Raw genomic sequence first — 15,451 nt, 5'->3', positions numbered from 1 at the left:
GCTTTCCCTCTCTTCTTTTCTGCCTCTTTAACTATGTGAGATATCTTGAGAGCAGCTTTGTCCTCTATCTCTGAGAGTTTTTCTTCTGCACGGTCTAATCTGTTGTTGATACTTTCTATTGCATCTTTAAGTTCCCTAATTGACTGCTTCAATTCCTTCAGCTCTCCTATATCCTTTCTACATTCTTCATATCATTCATCTCTTATTTGATTCTGTTTTTGGATTTTCTTTTGGTTATTTTCCACTTTATCAGTAATTTCTGTCCTTGTTTCCTTCATTTCCTTCATTGTTTTCATCATATGTATTTTAAATTCCCCTTCTGTCATTTCTAACATTTTTTTATAGGTGGAATCCTCTGCATTAGCTACCCTATGGTCCCTTGGCAGGCTTGCTTTGGACTGGTTTTTCATGTTGCCAAAATTTTTCTGCTGATTTTTCCTCATGAGCATTTTCTTTTACCTGTTTCCTTGCCCTAATTTTCCTTTCACTTCCTCTTTCTCTTTAAGTTACCATGCCTCTGCCCTAAGGTTTGAGTCCTTTTGTTACAGGACCAGAAGGATGACAAGATTGAAGAGCAAAGAAGGGAAAAAAGATTTTATAAAAAAGAAAGAAAGAAAAGAAAAAAGAGAAAGGAGGGGGGTGAGCAAAAGGGAATTTGACAAAAGGAAGAGAGGCACAGAAAGCGGGAGAGAGGAGTAATAAAGGTGTGCAACCTTAAAAATCCCCAACCTCTGGGGGTGCTGGGTTGGGTGGTACCCTTGAGGTAAATAGCTCTTTGCCAGCCTGTTCAGACACAGTAACCCACCTCCACCAAGTAGAAAGGAAAGACAAAAATACTATAAGTCAAACCAAAACAGACAAACAAAAAAACTTACATAATAAAATTGGGGGGAAAACCAAACAATACGGGCAGAAACACTAGCAAAAATGAAGTTCTAAATGTTAAAGAAGGCAACAATAGAAAATTATATTTAAACTAGAAAAATGAAGAAAGAAAAGAATGAAAAAGAAAAAAAGAAAGAAAAATTTAGAGTGAAAATGTTGAAATAAAAAAAAAAAAACCAAAACCCAAAACAAAGCAGTATATAAATCTTGCTGAATATTGTCTGGGCAGCAAGTGATCTTCTGGGGTATGAGATGCTAATCAAGACTCTGAAACAGCTGTACGAGATGTCAACTAGAGGTCTTTGTTATTTTCTCAAACCCCACAGGGTTGAGAGCCTAAATCTCTCCTTAGCCTGATTTAAACTGTTAATTTTGGCTAAGCAGAAGCTTTCCCAGGAAAGCACTTGTTGCAGGGATCTCTCCTGAAGTGGGTGCCTGCTTATCCAGTGAACCAAAACCCAGTCTCACTCAATGCCTTTGAGGGCCAAGGCTGTAAGGCATCCCTGTTACTGAAATCTCTGCTCTTCCCCAGCATTTCAGTCACCACCTTTGGGTTGCTCAGTCACTAGATTACTTGCCCAAGGTCTCTCAGCCTGTTCCTCCCTCTGGGACCCTGAGAGTGGAGCCTGCAGGGGCAGTTCTTCCATAATGGCTGTGATGGCGGCCCACAGCCAAACAATATTAGCTCGATTCCGGCTCAGCAGCTCAGTCTGGGGCCCTAGACGATGCTTAAAGTCATCTGCACTCACACCCAAGTTCTCCCAAGGTAGTTCAACCAAGTGCCCAAGTCCAAAAAAACAAAACAGCCCACAGGTAAGGCCTTTCCTGTTTGCAATCTCACTGCTGCTGTAGGTACAGCAGTGGACAGTCTCCAACTGAATGAACGCTCGCAACCACTTGCCAGTTCTCCACTGCTTCGTCCTCCTCACGTGGTCTAGAAGTCTCTCTGTGTCTTCCTGTGTCCCCAAAGAGATGCTTCTGGGCTTATCCCACCAGCCAGAGATACCTGGAGTCTTATTTCCCTGATCTCACCACGCCTGGTTGCAAAGAAGCTTTTACTCAGCTGCCATCTTGTTCCTCCCCCCAGAAGGTATAATTTCAATTTTTTTGATTTTTTTGAGATTTGATTTGTGTCCTAGGATATTACCTATTTTGGAGAATGTGCCGTGTGTTAATGAGAAGAAAATAGATTTTTTAGCTTTGGAATGGTGTGTTCTGTACATGTCTATTAAGTGCAATTGTTCTAGGGTCATGTTTATGTTCCTTGTACCATTTTTAGTTTCTGTATAATGGATCTGACTATCTCTGCAAGAGGATTGTTAAAGTCCCCTACTATTAAGGTGTTATAAGGTATCATATTGCTCAGACCAATTAAGTTTTGTTTCATAAATGTGGGAGCATTTAAGTTGGGTGCATAAATATTTAGAATTGAAATGTCCTCTTGTTGTATATTTGTCTTGATCAGTATGAAGTGTCCATATTTGTCTTTTTTGACTTTAGTTGCTTTAAATCCACTTGTATCTGAAAATAAGATTGGGACCCATCTTTTTTTTTTTTTTCTTTATTTCCATTTACCTCCATCTGTTCACCCTTAGTCTTATGTTGTCCTTCGAGGCTAGGTGTGTTTTCTAGAGATGTCATATGGGTGGCTTGTGCTTTTTAATCCAATCAACCACTCTGTGCCTCTTCTGTGTGGGGGGAATTTAAGCCATCAACATTTACTGAGGGAATGATATGTGTGGTAGAGTTCTATTTAATCTTATTTTGTGAAAGTTCATTGCTTAGGTTTATCCTTTGCATCATTGTGGAAGCTAGGTTTTGTTCATTAGTTAGTGGGTATTTACTTTCTTGGGGGTCCATTGTGATGGTCTTTGTGGAGAATAGGTCTTAGTATTTCCTGTAGAGCTCTTTTTGTTGTGGCAAACTTCCTCAATATTTGCATATTCTTAAAAGATATGATTTCTCTATCAATTTTAAATCTTAGCTTAGGATGACATAGAATTCTGGCCTGAAAAATGTTTTGTTTAAGGAAGTTAAGTGAAGATAACCATTTTCTTATGGTTTGAAAATTTTTAGTTGAGATGTATGCTGTCTCCATGATGAATCTGCTCCTGTAGGTTAATTGGCTCTCACTCCTGGCTGCTTGCAGCATTTTCTTTTTCCTTTCAACTTTGGGCAGGTTCATGACAATGTGTCCTGGAGAAGTTCTGTTTGAGTTTAGATTACCTGGGGTTCGATATCCCTCTGAAAGGAATGTGTCAGAATCTTTGGTGATACTTGAGGTATTTTCATTTATGATATCGTCTAGTAGGGCTTCTAATCTTCTCAGCCATTCTTCTTCTCCTTGAGGGATACCTATAATTCATATGTTTGAATTCTTTGTGAAGTTCCATAATTCTCTGAGCAAATGTTCTAATTTCTTTCTCTTCTTTTCTGCCTCTTTAACTGCTTGTGTTAGTTTAAGAGCTTTATCCTCTAGCTCTGAGATTCTTTCTTCTCCATGGTCTAATATGGTATTGATACCTTCTATTGCATCTTTAATTTCCCTGACTTAAAGATAACTCCTTCAATTCCTTAAGCTCTGCTATATCTTTTCATATTATTCATATCTTTCATCCCTTATTTGGTTCTGTTTTTGGATTTCCTTGTAGTTATTTTCTACTTTCTCAGCAATTTCCTTCATTGTTTTTACCATCCATATTTTAAATTCCCTTTCTGTCATGTCCAGCATTTATTTATAGGTGGAATCCTCTGCAGTAGCTACCTCATGATCCCTTGGAGAGGTTACTCTGTTCTGGTTTTTCATGTTGCCAGAATGTTTCTAGTGGTTCTTCATGAGTGTTTTCTTCTTCTCTGATTCTTTATCCTACTATTTCCTTCCACTTCCTCCTTTCTTTAAATTACTTTGTCTCCATCCTTAGGTGTTGAAGTGTCCTTTTGTCCTTTTTCAAACAATGTTAAGAAAAAAAAATGAGAAAGAAAAAGGATAACAGGACCAGAAAATCTGTAGCAAAAATGAAGCCCTTGCCTTTGAAGAAACAATGAAAAATTATGAATACAAAAAAAAAGAATAAAGAAAAAAAAGAGAGAAAAATCTAGGAGAAAAAGTTCAAAACAAATTTTAAAAGGAAAAAATATATATAGACATTTAGACCTTTCTGATACTGTGGCCCTTTAATACAGTTCCTGTGGGTCGTGACCCTTGAGAACAGCTGATACAGACATATTTTGCCTGGACAACAGGTGATGTTCTAGGATATGAGATGCTAATCAGGATGCTAATAAGGCTGTATAAGACAGGGGCTGTAAGCCTCTGTCTCGTGGAGGAGACCCAGTCCAGTCTTCTGGATGTCTTTTCCCTTAATCTCCACTGGGTTGGGATTCTGAAGCTCTCAGCCTACTTAATAGATGTGCCTTCACCTTTCCAAACTGTGTACTTTAGCCAGTCAGTGGCTTTCCCAGAAAAGTGTTTTTCACTCAAGTGTCCCCAGGAGTCACTACCCAGCTCAGCAGGTGTGCCAGATCTGACTTCACACTAGGATTCTGTGGACTGGTCCTGCAAGGCAGCTCTCTCCCACAATGGTTGCTCCTAACCAGAAGATTAATCATGAGAGTTCTGCTCTGCCCGGTGGCTCAATCCCAGCCTCAGGACACTGTTTAAGATCATTTGTTTGCTCAAGCTCTCTCATGGTGACTCCTGCAAATACCCAGGTCCAAAAAGAAAAAAGGCCTTCTCTGTCTGAAACCCTCCCCCAAGCTGGCTGGCCTCTGCCAGCATGCAAGAACTTCCCTTCTGTGCCAGTTCTCCTTTGCACCGGACATCTTCATTATCTTCTGAAGTCTCCTGCTGCTTTCCTGTGCCCCCAAAGTGATATTTATGGGCAGGATCCCCCACCAAGAGGTGGATGGAATTCTTTCTCTCTGTTCTTACCACAAGTGGCTGCAAAGGAGATATCTTTTGTCCACCATCTTGTTCTGCCCCCTACCATCTTTTTTTTTTTTTTTCAAATAACAGTATCAGTACAGGGTTAACTGTAATGACATCCCAGGGTCTTTAAATAGGCCACATCTCTCTCAAATATGGCTTTGGTAACTGGGTATGGATATATGATACCTAGAGAAAATGTTCTAACTTAGTCTTTTCAATGTTCATCTCTGAAATAACTTGTCTATTTTTGGCCTGCATAGGGAGTTAAAAAATCACCAATTTTTAAAGCATGGATATGAATAATTCAGGCAAAATTGGCATTTGGTCTATCCTTGGGCCACCTAGATGATCATGTATTTGATCATTTCAACCCAGAATGACTGTCACATTCTTTCAGGACTAATATGTGGCCTCACTGTGTAAATGGAGCCTCTGCTGTCACAATCTTTCCTATATAGTAAAGGAGGGGAAACAGGGCCTGGCTCTACTCAGTGACCTGCACCATCAGGTGTGGCCTGGGGGTCACTGGGGACTGTGAGTTCTGTGTCTCTGTCATTACCCACCAATGCATGGCAGTGGAAATGCGTTACAGAGCTCAGATATCAGTCCTCATAGCCTCAAGGATACTCCAGAGATATGTGTGCCTTGGGAAAACTTTCTCTAACATAATAGAGAAGCCATTTATTGTCTTCTGTATCACCTTTTAATGCCAGAGTTTAACATTATGTTTCTGATCATTCTGGGAGTGATTAGGTGCTCTATGTCTGAGAAACTTCAAAATCTACGACTCATGAGGGAAGTCTGACTTTGCCATATATTATCCTAAAGAAGCCTTTTACCTACCCAAGATGGAGAGCTTAGTTCCACTGCTGAAAAATAGCTTTTCATTATTTGCACACCATAAAAGCCTGGCAGGAAAATTACCACCTGCTGCTTCTATTTCCTGCCTTCCTAAATCCACCTCCCAGCGCTCGTCTCCCACTGTCTACCCATCCACATCCCACAGTTAAAAATCCCCTCAACTCTTTTAGGGGATTTTTAACTGTGGGATGTGGATGGGTAGACAGTGATGAACTTAACATGCTGCTGTCAGAGAACCAATTAGGCCCTATATAGCTTCTCATGTTCCCTTACCCGTGTCCCTCTCCTTTTCGCATAAGGGAGAGAAATGGCAGGACCATAAAGCTGTGAGGTCAGAGGCTCTCTCATCTATCATGGCCGTGATGGGAACCCTCCAAGGAGACAGGAATTGGACAAGGTGATCCCTTCCTAGCCCAGCCTACCTGACTCCTGATAGGAGATTCCAGGCTTGGCACAGCCAGTCCATGAAATTCTGGAGATGGAGGCTGTCTCTTCTTTGTCAGCCTTAAGACAAGAATTCAGATCTTCCTGGTACAAATATACTTTAACATAAGCACCCAAGACAAAGGCTCCATCTGCATCCCAGTCCCTCCTTGCAGGTTCCCTGCCCCCAGTCTTATCTTACTCACCTATGACAGTGAACTGGCTTCCCTCCGCAAAATAGATGTTACTTCCTTGGGCCACTTCAAAATCTCCCATCAGTGGCTGAGATCAGCTGGGATTCAGGCAGAGGTTGGGCTTTTATGGATCTCTTTTTTTTTTTACAAAGTCAACAGCAATGCTTCTGACACTACAGATGCTCTTCTAGAGCATGCCACTAGCTGAGGCGGGGGAGAACAGACATCCCATAAAATCTGGAGCAGGAAGATATGAAGGCTCTGCTAAAATCCTCTGCCAATTAAGATGACAGCCAGGAGTCACAGCTCATTCATTACCTGGACTTTCTCCCAGTCCTTATCTTGAGGAACCCCATGGAGAGGCTGCATTGTGCCCTTTGTCTTCCCTGCCCTGCAACCCTGAGCTTCCAGAATGCCTGGATGGATCCGACCTCCCAGGGAACCTCCCCTGAACTCAATCGCAGACATAAGATGGCATCTCCCTCAACAAGGATCCAGGAGTTGATGCTCCTCTTCCCTTTGATAATTCCTGAGATGAAGTCCCCCCTCATGACACCCCATCTAGAGACCCCCAGCCTTACCTACAACTGAGGGTATAGTCATAGTTGACACATCAGAATGAGGCCACTCTAAAACGGACATGTTAAACCCATCTTTCCCCATTGTGGACTTGGGAAGTCTTCCCTACAACTGTAAAGCCTGGTGCCTCCTCCAAAGAAAACTTCAGTGTTCACATAGTGACATGGATCAAGGAAGAAAATAATTTCAAGGCATGGAGAGGAGAGGGCACTCTGGCTCATGTCTGGATTCTGATATCCCCCTCTCGTGCTTTATGGGTATTGCACAGAACACCTTTAACGTTTGACTTTTGAGATCACCAAGCGTGGCAGAGTCCATCCAGGGAATGCTAGCCCCATTACTCAGAGGATGCTCCATACAGATGCTCCCTCTCTGAGGCCATCAAAAGAATATGACTCCATCCATTGAGACTACTGGCTTCTTCCCAAGTTCTCTGTAGAGCTATTCATCCTCCCATGCACCTTCCCACTGACCTTGTCCCTGAGTTTGTAACCTGTGAGTCCTCTGATATATCCTTCCTACATCTGCATCCTCTCTGCCTGAGAAGCTTTGTCTTTGTCCATGGCCTTGGTCTGACTTATGATCTGTGGTAAGGAAGGCAGTCTGACCCAAACCACACTTGGGGTTGGGACCCAGAAGAAAAGTAGAGGGATGTGGGTGTTGGACCAGCCAGAAAGGTTTTGGTAAAGGATTCCCATAGAACTGAATCACCATGCCCCACTATTCTCACAATGTCAATGTTATAGCCTTGTACAAAAGTGACCCCTCCCATGGGCCTGTCCCCCAAGGCTGGAAGAGACTGTCAGAGTAGCTGCTCCTTTGAGCACAGTGGATGACATCACTCCTTATTATGGGAGGTGGTGGTATGGGGTAGGGACCAGGCTCAAGGCTCCCTCCTCATCCCTATTCACTGTTGTCAGGGCATTCCTGGCCTCCTCAGAGCTGTGTGTCTTTGTAAGGCTGTCTGCTGAGGGGGTTTGTCTCCCCAGTATCTGACCTCCTCCAAAGCTGTCATCACAGTAGGGGACCTTGCTGTCAGGAAGCCACAGCCACTGTCTACCCTGGTCCTCCCTCAAGCTCGGGCATCACCTTTCCTCCAAGAATGACACTCTTCTGTACCCAAACTCTGTCTCTTTGGCCAATTCTGAGACTCTGGGTTTGTTAGCTGAGGTCTGGAGTTCTCTGGATATTGACCATGAGCTACAAAGAGTGGATACTTGGGCTGTATTTCCAGGAATGGATGTGCGGTGAGGGAAGACCACCTCTGTTGTCAGCTGTCATGACCTCTCATTGATGGCCTCACGAATCAGTGAGTTAAAAGGAATTGGGGGAGTAGATGGATCAGCAGAGAATGTCTGACAAGCATTTAGATATAATCATGAGGCTAGATAATCATGGTCACAGTCTTTCCTGATGAAGAGAGAGATTCTAAGTTGCTGGTAGATAGTTCATTTTCCTTGCACACTGGACTCACACTTGAGTGACCTACATGATGGTTAACATTTTATTGCCTTTTAAAGATGTGAGTTAAAATCCATAAAAAGAAAAAAAGACAAACTTGACTACATAATAATGACACACTTACATGGTAAAATATAAACAGAATCAAAAATCTGGAAAAAATATCTGCAATTCTCATAAGAATGATTAATTTCCCCAATATATGATGAACTTCTAGAAATCAGTAAGAAAATAACCCACAGTTCAATAAAAATAGGCAAAGAGTAGGTGGTTCAGAGAAAAAGAAATCCAAATGATGCATAACTATCAGGAGGAAAAACATCCTTACACTGGTAAACATAAAGTCAGACTGCATTCAGAAACTACTTTTTTGATTAAAAAAAATAGAGTTACAGACAACTATTTATGACACTAGGTAGTTTTTGTTTAATAGCACTTAAGACATTGATTCCCAATAGGAGCTCAAGACTATAAACCTTTATGGGGAGAAATTTGGACCATCTAAAAAGAACATAAATGCACTTGTTTTTCCCCTCAGAAATCCCACCTATGTGAATTTATCTTGTAAATACTCTTAATGAAAAATATGCATTAAATATTTGCATCATCTAGAATAGCAAGACAAAATAGGAAAAAAACTCAAGTGCCCATCTGTAGGAGACTGAATAAATATACCCTGATATGTTTGCTGACCTGATGAAATAATATTTCATACTAATACATTTTTCAGTTTCTATGGAAAGCTCTCTAAGATACGTTATTAACTAGAGAATGGTAAGCTGCAAAACCGCATAACTATATGCTAACTTTTGATAATAAAAGTGGAGAAATAAACATCATACTTTGTTTAGTTGATTCTGTGTACAGAAGCACTGAAAGGGTACAAAGGCATTACTTTTCAAAAATTAGGTAAAAAAAAGAAAGGATAGACTGTTATTTACTGTTATAAATAGTGACAGATCTCAAAATACTCTACCAAAAGCCCAAAGGTTGATTGATTTTATCCAATGGTAAGGTCTCTTCTTTATTATCTGTCCTTATTGGGACACATAGTATATTTTGATTTATTTCCTCATGTTTTTCTTATTCACTCTTTTGCCTATCAACATTTTAACCTGTAAGTGAGTGTCCTTTTAATTACCTTGCTGGGGGCACTTATCCCTACTGGCCTTACAAATAATAATGCACCTCAGTCTTGGCATCATAGGTTCTCCCAAAGCTCACGGAGCCAGTTTCACTATGTCCAAGTGCGCATGCGCCATGTTTCTCCTCAAGGGACACACACCTTTTCGGCAGTCTCAAATTGGAGTTATTCAGCAAGTCGGCAGCAGGGGGCAGGCTTTCCTTACATTTTGGACCTATATCTCTCCAACCTGAACTTGGCCACTTGAGGGGCGGGAAGAACGTGCAGAGGCTGCCTGGGTTGATGTAGGGAGAAACCCTTTCTCAGGGTGCCTTTCTCAGGGTGTGTGTTGAGAAGAGCCGCAGAAATCATTTTAGTCACGTGCAATTCTTATAGTCATTTAAGCCTGTGAATAGACTCCCTAAATTTTTCTCTCAGTGTTCTCAGTTGTGGAACTGAAACCTGAAGAGACTAAAAAGGAGTAGTTCAAACATGAGGAGGCTGAGCTGAAACCACAGTGCAGCACACCTTGCTTAAGATCGGGAATCGGAAGGGGAAGGGAATTGGCAGGTGCCACCACATCCTGGGTGGACCTGACCAGTGAAACCCTTCTCCTGGGGCCCAATGCTCAGGTTTTCACCAGGCACTGCCCTACGGCCATGAGACCTGGTGCAGGCCTCCTAGACTCTCAGCCTCCTTATCCATAGAATGAGAATAATAATAGTAATACGCACCTTGAAGGGTTGTTGTGAGACCAAAGGAGAGAGTACACGTGAAGATTTATCCTGTTTGGCTTGGCGGCTGTAGCTCAAGGGGCTAAGGCCCCAGCCACATACCCCAGAGCAGGAGGGTTCGAATCCGGCCTGGGCCTGCCAAACAATGACAACTGCAAAAAAAAAAAAAAGCCAGATGTTGTGGCGGGCATCTGTAGTCTCAGCTACTCAGGAGGCTGAGGCAAGAGAATCGCCTAAGCCCAGGAGTTGGAGGTTGCTGTGAGCTGTGATGCCATGGCACTCTGCCCAGGGCAATAGCTTGAGGCTCTGTCTCAAAAAAAAAAAAGATTTATCCTGGTGCCTGGATGGAGTCAGTGAGAATGTCAGTTAATATTATTTTCACAGAAATACTGGCCTCGGGAAAATCTCTGCCATGGTGGTTCTCATTCTTAGCATGCATCAGAATAAGCTGGAAGACTTGTAAAATGCAGTTTGTCCAGAACATCTGGGTCAGTAGGTGTGGGGGTCTTATTTGCTTTTCTCCCAAATTCCCAGGTCATTCTGGGGCTGCTGCTCTAAGGAACACTTTAAGAACCATTCTTCTGGAAGGTTCTTTCTTTTCTCAGTACGTTTCCCTCCACTCCTACTTCATGTTTTATTTCTTCCATTGCTAGGTGCTTCTTATATTCCAGGCATTGTCTAATTACTAGAGGTACCAGGGTGAGGAAGACAGGATTTCCCCACACAGGGCTCACAGTGGAATGACAATAACAAGATGGACACAGAGGTTGCTCCTATGTGGTATGAGCATGGCTAGGACAGTACCAGGCAGGGGCAGAGGAGGACCCCCTGAGCCCTGGGCGCAGAGCCAGTGGGGCCAGCAGAGTGATGAGGGAGGAGGAAGAGTCTGGAATGGCGTTTCTGAGGAGGATGAAGGTTGTCCAGAGATGGGCCTGGGTGCTGGGCTTGCTGGCTGGCCCCCCTGGACTCTGAGCAGGGGACAGTGGTCCAGAGAGGTGTGGAGAGCCCCTAGGCAGGATCTGTGGGTAGGAATAGAGCCGGGAGACTCTTACACTTCCCCAGGAGCTTGGATCTTATTTTGAATATGGTCAGAAGTAATTCAGTCATGCCACGTGGATGGGCGTCTTTGGGAGGAGCCCCTCCAGAGCCATGGGAGGCGGAAACTGGATGCCAGTGATGGCGCACAAGAGAGATGCTGAGGATGAGAGCTAATGGACTCATCATCCCTCAGTCCACAGTCATAGCAGGATGTGAGACAGGGCAGACAGAGCATGGGCTTTGGAGTCTAACCCCAGCTGGACCATCTGCTGGGTGTGGCATGTGGGTAAACTTCCAAGCTTCCTGAACCTGCTATTTTTACCTATGCTGCTGGAATAATAACCCACCCCAGAGGGGAGAGAAAACTGAATGTGAAAATGTCCATAAAGCTCTAGGGATGGGGTGTACACGCTGGTATTATGATGTGGGTTGAACAAAGGGCAGATTTCCAAGAAACATAAAAGATGAAGACCCAGGGTTTCTCCTCTCCCCTCCAGACACCCGAGGACCACATCAGGCAGAAGGGCCAGTGAGCCCTTCTCTACATAGGCCATCTGTTACCAGGAGGGAACATGAGCAAGCCTAGCATGGGCACATGCGAAAGGGGTTCAGAGAAGCCAAGGCCACCAGTGCTGGGGCTTGTCTGCCCTGGGCATCTGGGTGCAAAGAGGATCCAGCATAGGCAAAGGCAGCAGTAAGTTGTTACATGCCAAAGTCAACCTGTGCACATGGGGGCACGTTCAAGAGCCACAGAAGTACCAAGATCAAGAAACTTCTTTCACACCATCTCCCTTTTCTCTAGAAAACAGTCCCCCATGACCTGGCTTGTTATCTTTCTGGTTATTACCATCTCTTTATATGTGGCTAATTCAGTGTACTGTGAAGACATTTGGGAAGTGGGAGATGAGCTGGGCGCCCCCGGAGGCAGAGCCCTGACTGGCCTCAGAGCGAGGGAGCTGGAGGGAACAGGCACAGAGTCTGGCAGCGAGAACAAAGTCACATCTTTATTGGCATAGTCACCATGGAGGGACTTGGGGGACATTTAGCTATTGGCAGCTATGGTTTCCTGAATCCAGTCCACATAGTTGCACACCTTAGTGTAGACTCCAGGCCTGTCCTTCTGGGCACAGCCGTAGCCCCAGGAGACGATTCCCTGGAGCTCTCCATTGCAGGCCACAGGGCCACCAGAGTCACCCTGGGGAGAAGAAAGGACAAAGTGTATGAAGACAGAGATGAGGAGGAATGTAGATAGCTACACTCACTCTGAACTTTAAAAGGCCCCACTCCAGTCAGCTGTGTGCTCCACACCCTGTCTCCATGGCCCATTCCCTATTCTTACTAAGGAGACAGCACTTGAACCAGACAAGTCTTCCTCACTTCTCTAGGGGCCACTACATGGAGCTTTCTCAGCCCCCAAAACTTGAGTGTTCAAATCTGGCTCCCAGATGCCACTGGCCTATGGGTGGTTTCTCACAGTGGAAAGGGGTCAAATCACCTGGCAGGAATCCTTGCCTCCCTCAAGGAAGCCGGCACAGATCATGTTGCTGGTGATCTCCCCAGGGTAGGAGGCCTTGCACTCAGCGTCACTCAGCAGGGGGGCATTCAGGCACTGCAGCAGGTCTGGGTAGTTGGCTTTGAGAATCAGGAAGAGATCAAAGAAAGGAGAAATTAACTCAGGCCAGAGTTGGGGGGACAGTTACCTACCGCTGACCCTGAGGCCTGCTACAAGAAAGGCCCCTGAAACACAAGCCAGAGCAAAAAACAAGGAGGGACTGACTATGAGTTTCAGACGAGATCATGGCAAAGTGACAATTTGTTGTCTCTCTGGATTCTAGAAGCCACTTGCTCTAGACCTTGCATCTCTTAGGCACCTGGTCTGGAACCTTGTGTGTAGTGGACACTAGAAATGTATTTTCAGCCTGGAAGTAAAAGGGCTCCAGTTCAGGGCTGTGGTTGGTTCTGGAGAACATGAAGACAGAGGGTGCTGGGAGGGCAGAGGTCTGGACTTACCCCCATTGCTCAGGGTGTTGCCCCAGCCAGAGATGAGGCACTCGGTCCCGGCGGGCGCACAGGCACTGGGCAGGGATATGGAGGCCACCCGGGTGCTGAGGGTTGCAGGCGAGGCCAGTTTGATCAGCATGATGTCATTGTCGATGGTCCAGCTGTTGTACTTGGGGTGGCGGATGACCTTGGCCGAGTTGATGAACTGTTCGTTGCCTTCCACAACTTCAATGTTGTGCTCTCCCAGCCTCACTTGGATGCGACTGTAGGGATGGGAGGTGTTCTGAAGGCCTGATGCCCCCTGCCTGCTGTCCCCAGAGTTCTCGTGCTCCCGCTCACTGCTCCGCTCAGGGTGGGGTGTGTGGCAGCACCCTAGTGTCAGTGCAGGTGTGAGACCTGGGTCAGCGGTGGGAGCTGGTGGGGTGTGATGAGTGAAGGGATCCATTTGGGGCTGCCCCTCTGTCTGCATCCCCAGTCTCCTTTCCTACAACCCCTTGGGCACCCATTGCTATGGGATTAGAAGAGCCGCTTAAAGCTTCCCATTTTTTTTTTCTGCCCTTGCTCCCTACAGACTGGCTTCTACTACCTCTCTTCTCTGCCTGCTGAGCACCGCCTTTCTGCATGACCACATCTAGACCCCTCCCAGTGTGGCCCAGGACCTGCAACATCAGTGTCACCTGGGAACTTTTTAGAAATTGTTAGAAATACAAATCTTGGTCCTTCCCCAGCCTCCTCCATAGGACTTTGAGGATGGGACCCTGAGATTTGTTTTAACAAGCCCCCTGGGTGGCTCTGATGCACTCTCTGGCTTGAGAACCCTCCATGCAGGCAGTGGTTGTCAGCTCTGTCTGTAATGCAGAATTCCAGAGGTAGAGAGCATGAAAGACCATGTTCACAGCCTCTTCATGAATATTATGAGTTAATGGCCCTGGGATAAGACCCATACATGACTATTTTTTTCCTTCTATTTCTTATGTTTTTGTTTGTTTGTTTGTTTGTTTGTTTGTTTGTTTTGAGACATAATCTCAGTTTGTTACCCTCAGTAAAGTTCCATGGATCCATAGCTTACAACAACTTCAAACTCTTGGGCTTAAGCAATCCCCTTGCCTCAATTTGCTGAGTAATTGAGACCACAGGCACCCACCACAATGCCTGGCTAGATTTTTTTTTTGTAAGAGATGGGGTCTCACTCTTGCTCAGGCTGGTCTCGAACTCCTTAGCTCAGGGATCAACCTGCCTCAGCCTCCCAGTGTTAGTTCTTATGTGTTTTTAATGTGCAGCCAAGTGACTAAAAATACTTTCCCACTGACCCTTACCTACCCCAAATAATGCCTGTCTGCTTTTATGACCCATGGCCATTGTTGTTGCATGGAATTGTTTGGTTGTGGAAGGCTTCCCAGAGGTCCCTTCTTCACCCTTGGCTCTGCACAGCAGCTACTGTCACTGGCTTCCCTCCTCCATAACTATTCCCCTCCATCTCTCCTGACCTGGCAGCCTCTGTGCTCTGAAGGACCTGAGCTGTGGACTTTGCAAACAGGGGCCCAGAACTTACGACTTGTAGCAGTGAGCTGCTGACACCACCCACTCGTTGTTGATAAGGGAGCCTCCACAGAAATGGTAGCCGGAGTTCAGAGACACCTGGTAGGGTACTGAATTCTCCGCACAGGTGTAGCCCCCGACGATCTTGTCATCATCGTCAATGGGGAAAGCAACTTGAGTAGGCATAGAAAGGGAGAAGCGAGATTAGAAGGATGTTGGGGCTGGAACTGTCAGCCCTGTGCCTGGTTCCTGCTCATGGGGGCTCTTTAGCAAGCACAGAGGTGTCAGGAAAGGGAGCAGGTGCTGCTTGCCACAGGGTGTGCCACAGGAAGTGGCTGCCCAGTCTCTGCATAGCCATGTATACTGCCCCAGAGCTGCCTGAGCCCAGCCTGCAGCTGGTGGTTTGCTGGCATGGCATCTCCACCTGGTTCCCCTCTCAAGCTTCCCCCACCTCTGTACGAATGATGGTGGTGGGAGAGGAATCAGGGAGGAGGTGAGAGAGCTGAGGCTGACAGACAGCCCATGGCACAGGTGAAATGGAAGGGCCGGACAGGCAGCAGGAATAGCAGAGCGCGTATCTGCCAGGAAGGGGGTGGTGTGGCCTGAGGCAAGGCCTGGAACTCACCAGCAGCACCCACAAAGGCTAGGATCAGGAGTGTGTTCATGGTGGTGAGGAGTGATGGGA

General features: G+C 45.3%; 1 protein-coding gene and 1 gene segment (V, D, J or C); both read right to left on the bottom strand.

Moving 5' to 3' along the window:
- Nucleotides 1–15,451, bottom strand: part of LOC128598243 (T cell receptor beta constant 1-like) — a 232,182-nt gene that overhangs the window by 23,967 nt on the left and 192,764 nt on the right.
- Nucleotides 12,213–14,981, bottom strand: LOC128598249 (trypsin-like). The gene is made up of 4 exons (XM_053608646.1): nucleotides 14,780–14,981; nucleotides 13,237–13,490; nucleotides 12,722–12,858; nucleotides 12,213–12,421 (listed from the first exon to the last, which is right to left on the bottom strand). Exons 1-4 carry the CDS (start codon nucleotides 14,950–14,952, stop codon nucleotides 12,269–12,271), a joined length of 717 nt encoding a protein of 238 aa, XP_053464621.1. The 5' UTR covers nucleotides 14,953–14,981; the 3' UTR covers nucleotides 12,213–12,268.

Source organism: Nycticebus coucang, chromosome 11 (genome assembly GCF_027406575.1).
Source record: "Nycticebus coucang isolate mNycCou1 chromosome 11, mNycCou1.pri, whole genome shotgun sequence".
NCBI lineage: Eukaryota > Metazoa > Chordata > Mammalia > Primates > Lorisidae > Nycticebus > Nycticebus coucang.
Note: the sequence above shows the minus strand (reverse complement) of the source record. Positions and strands in the feature narration are given on the sequence as shown.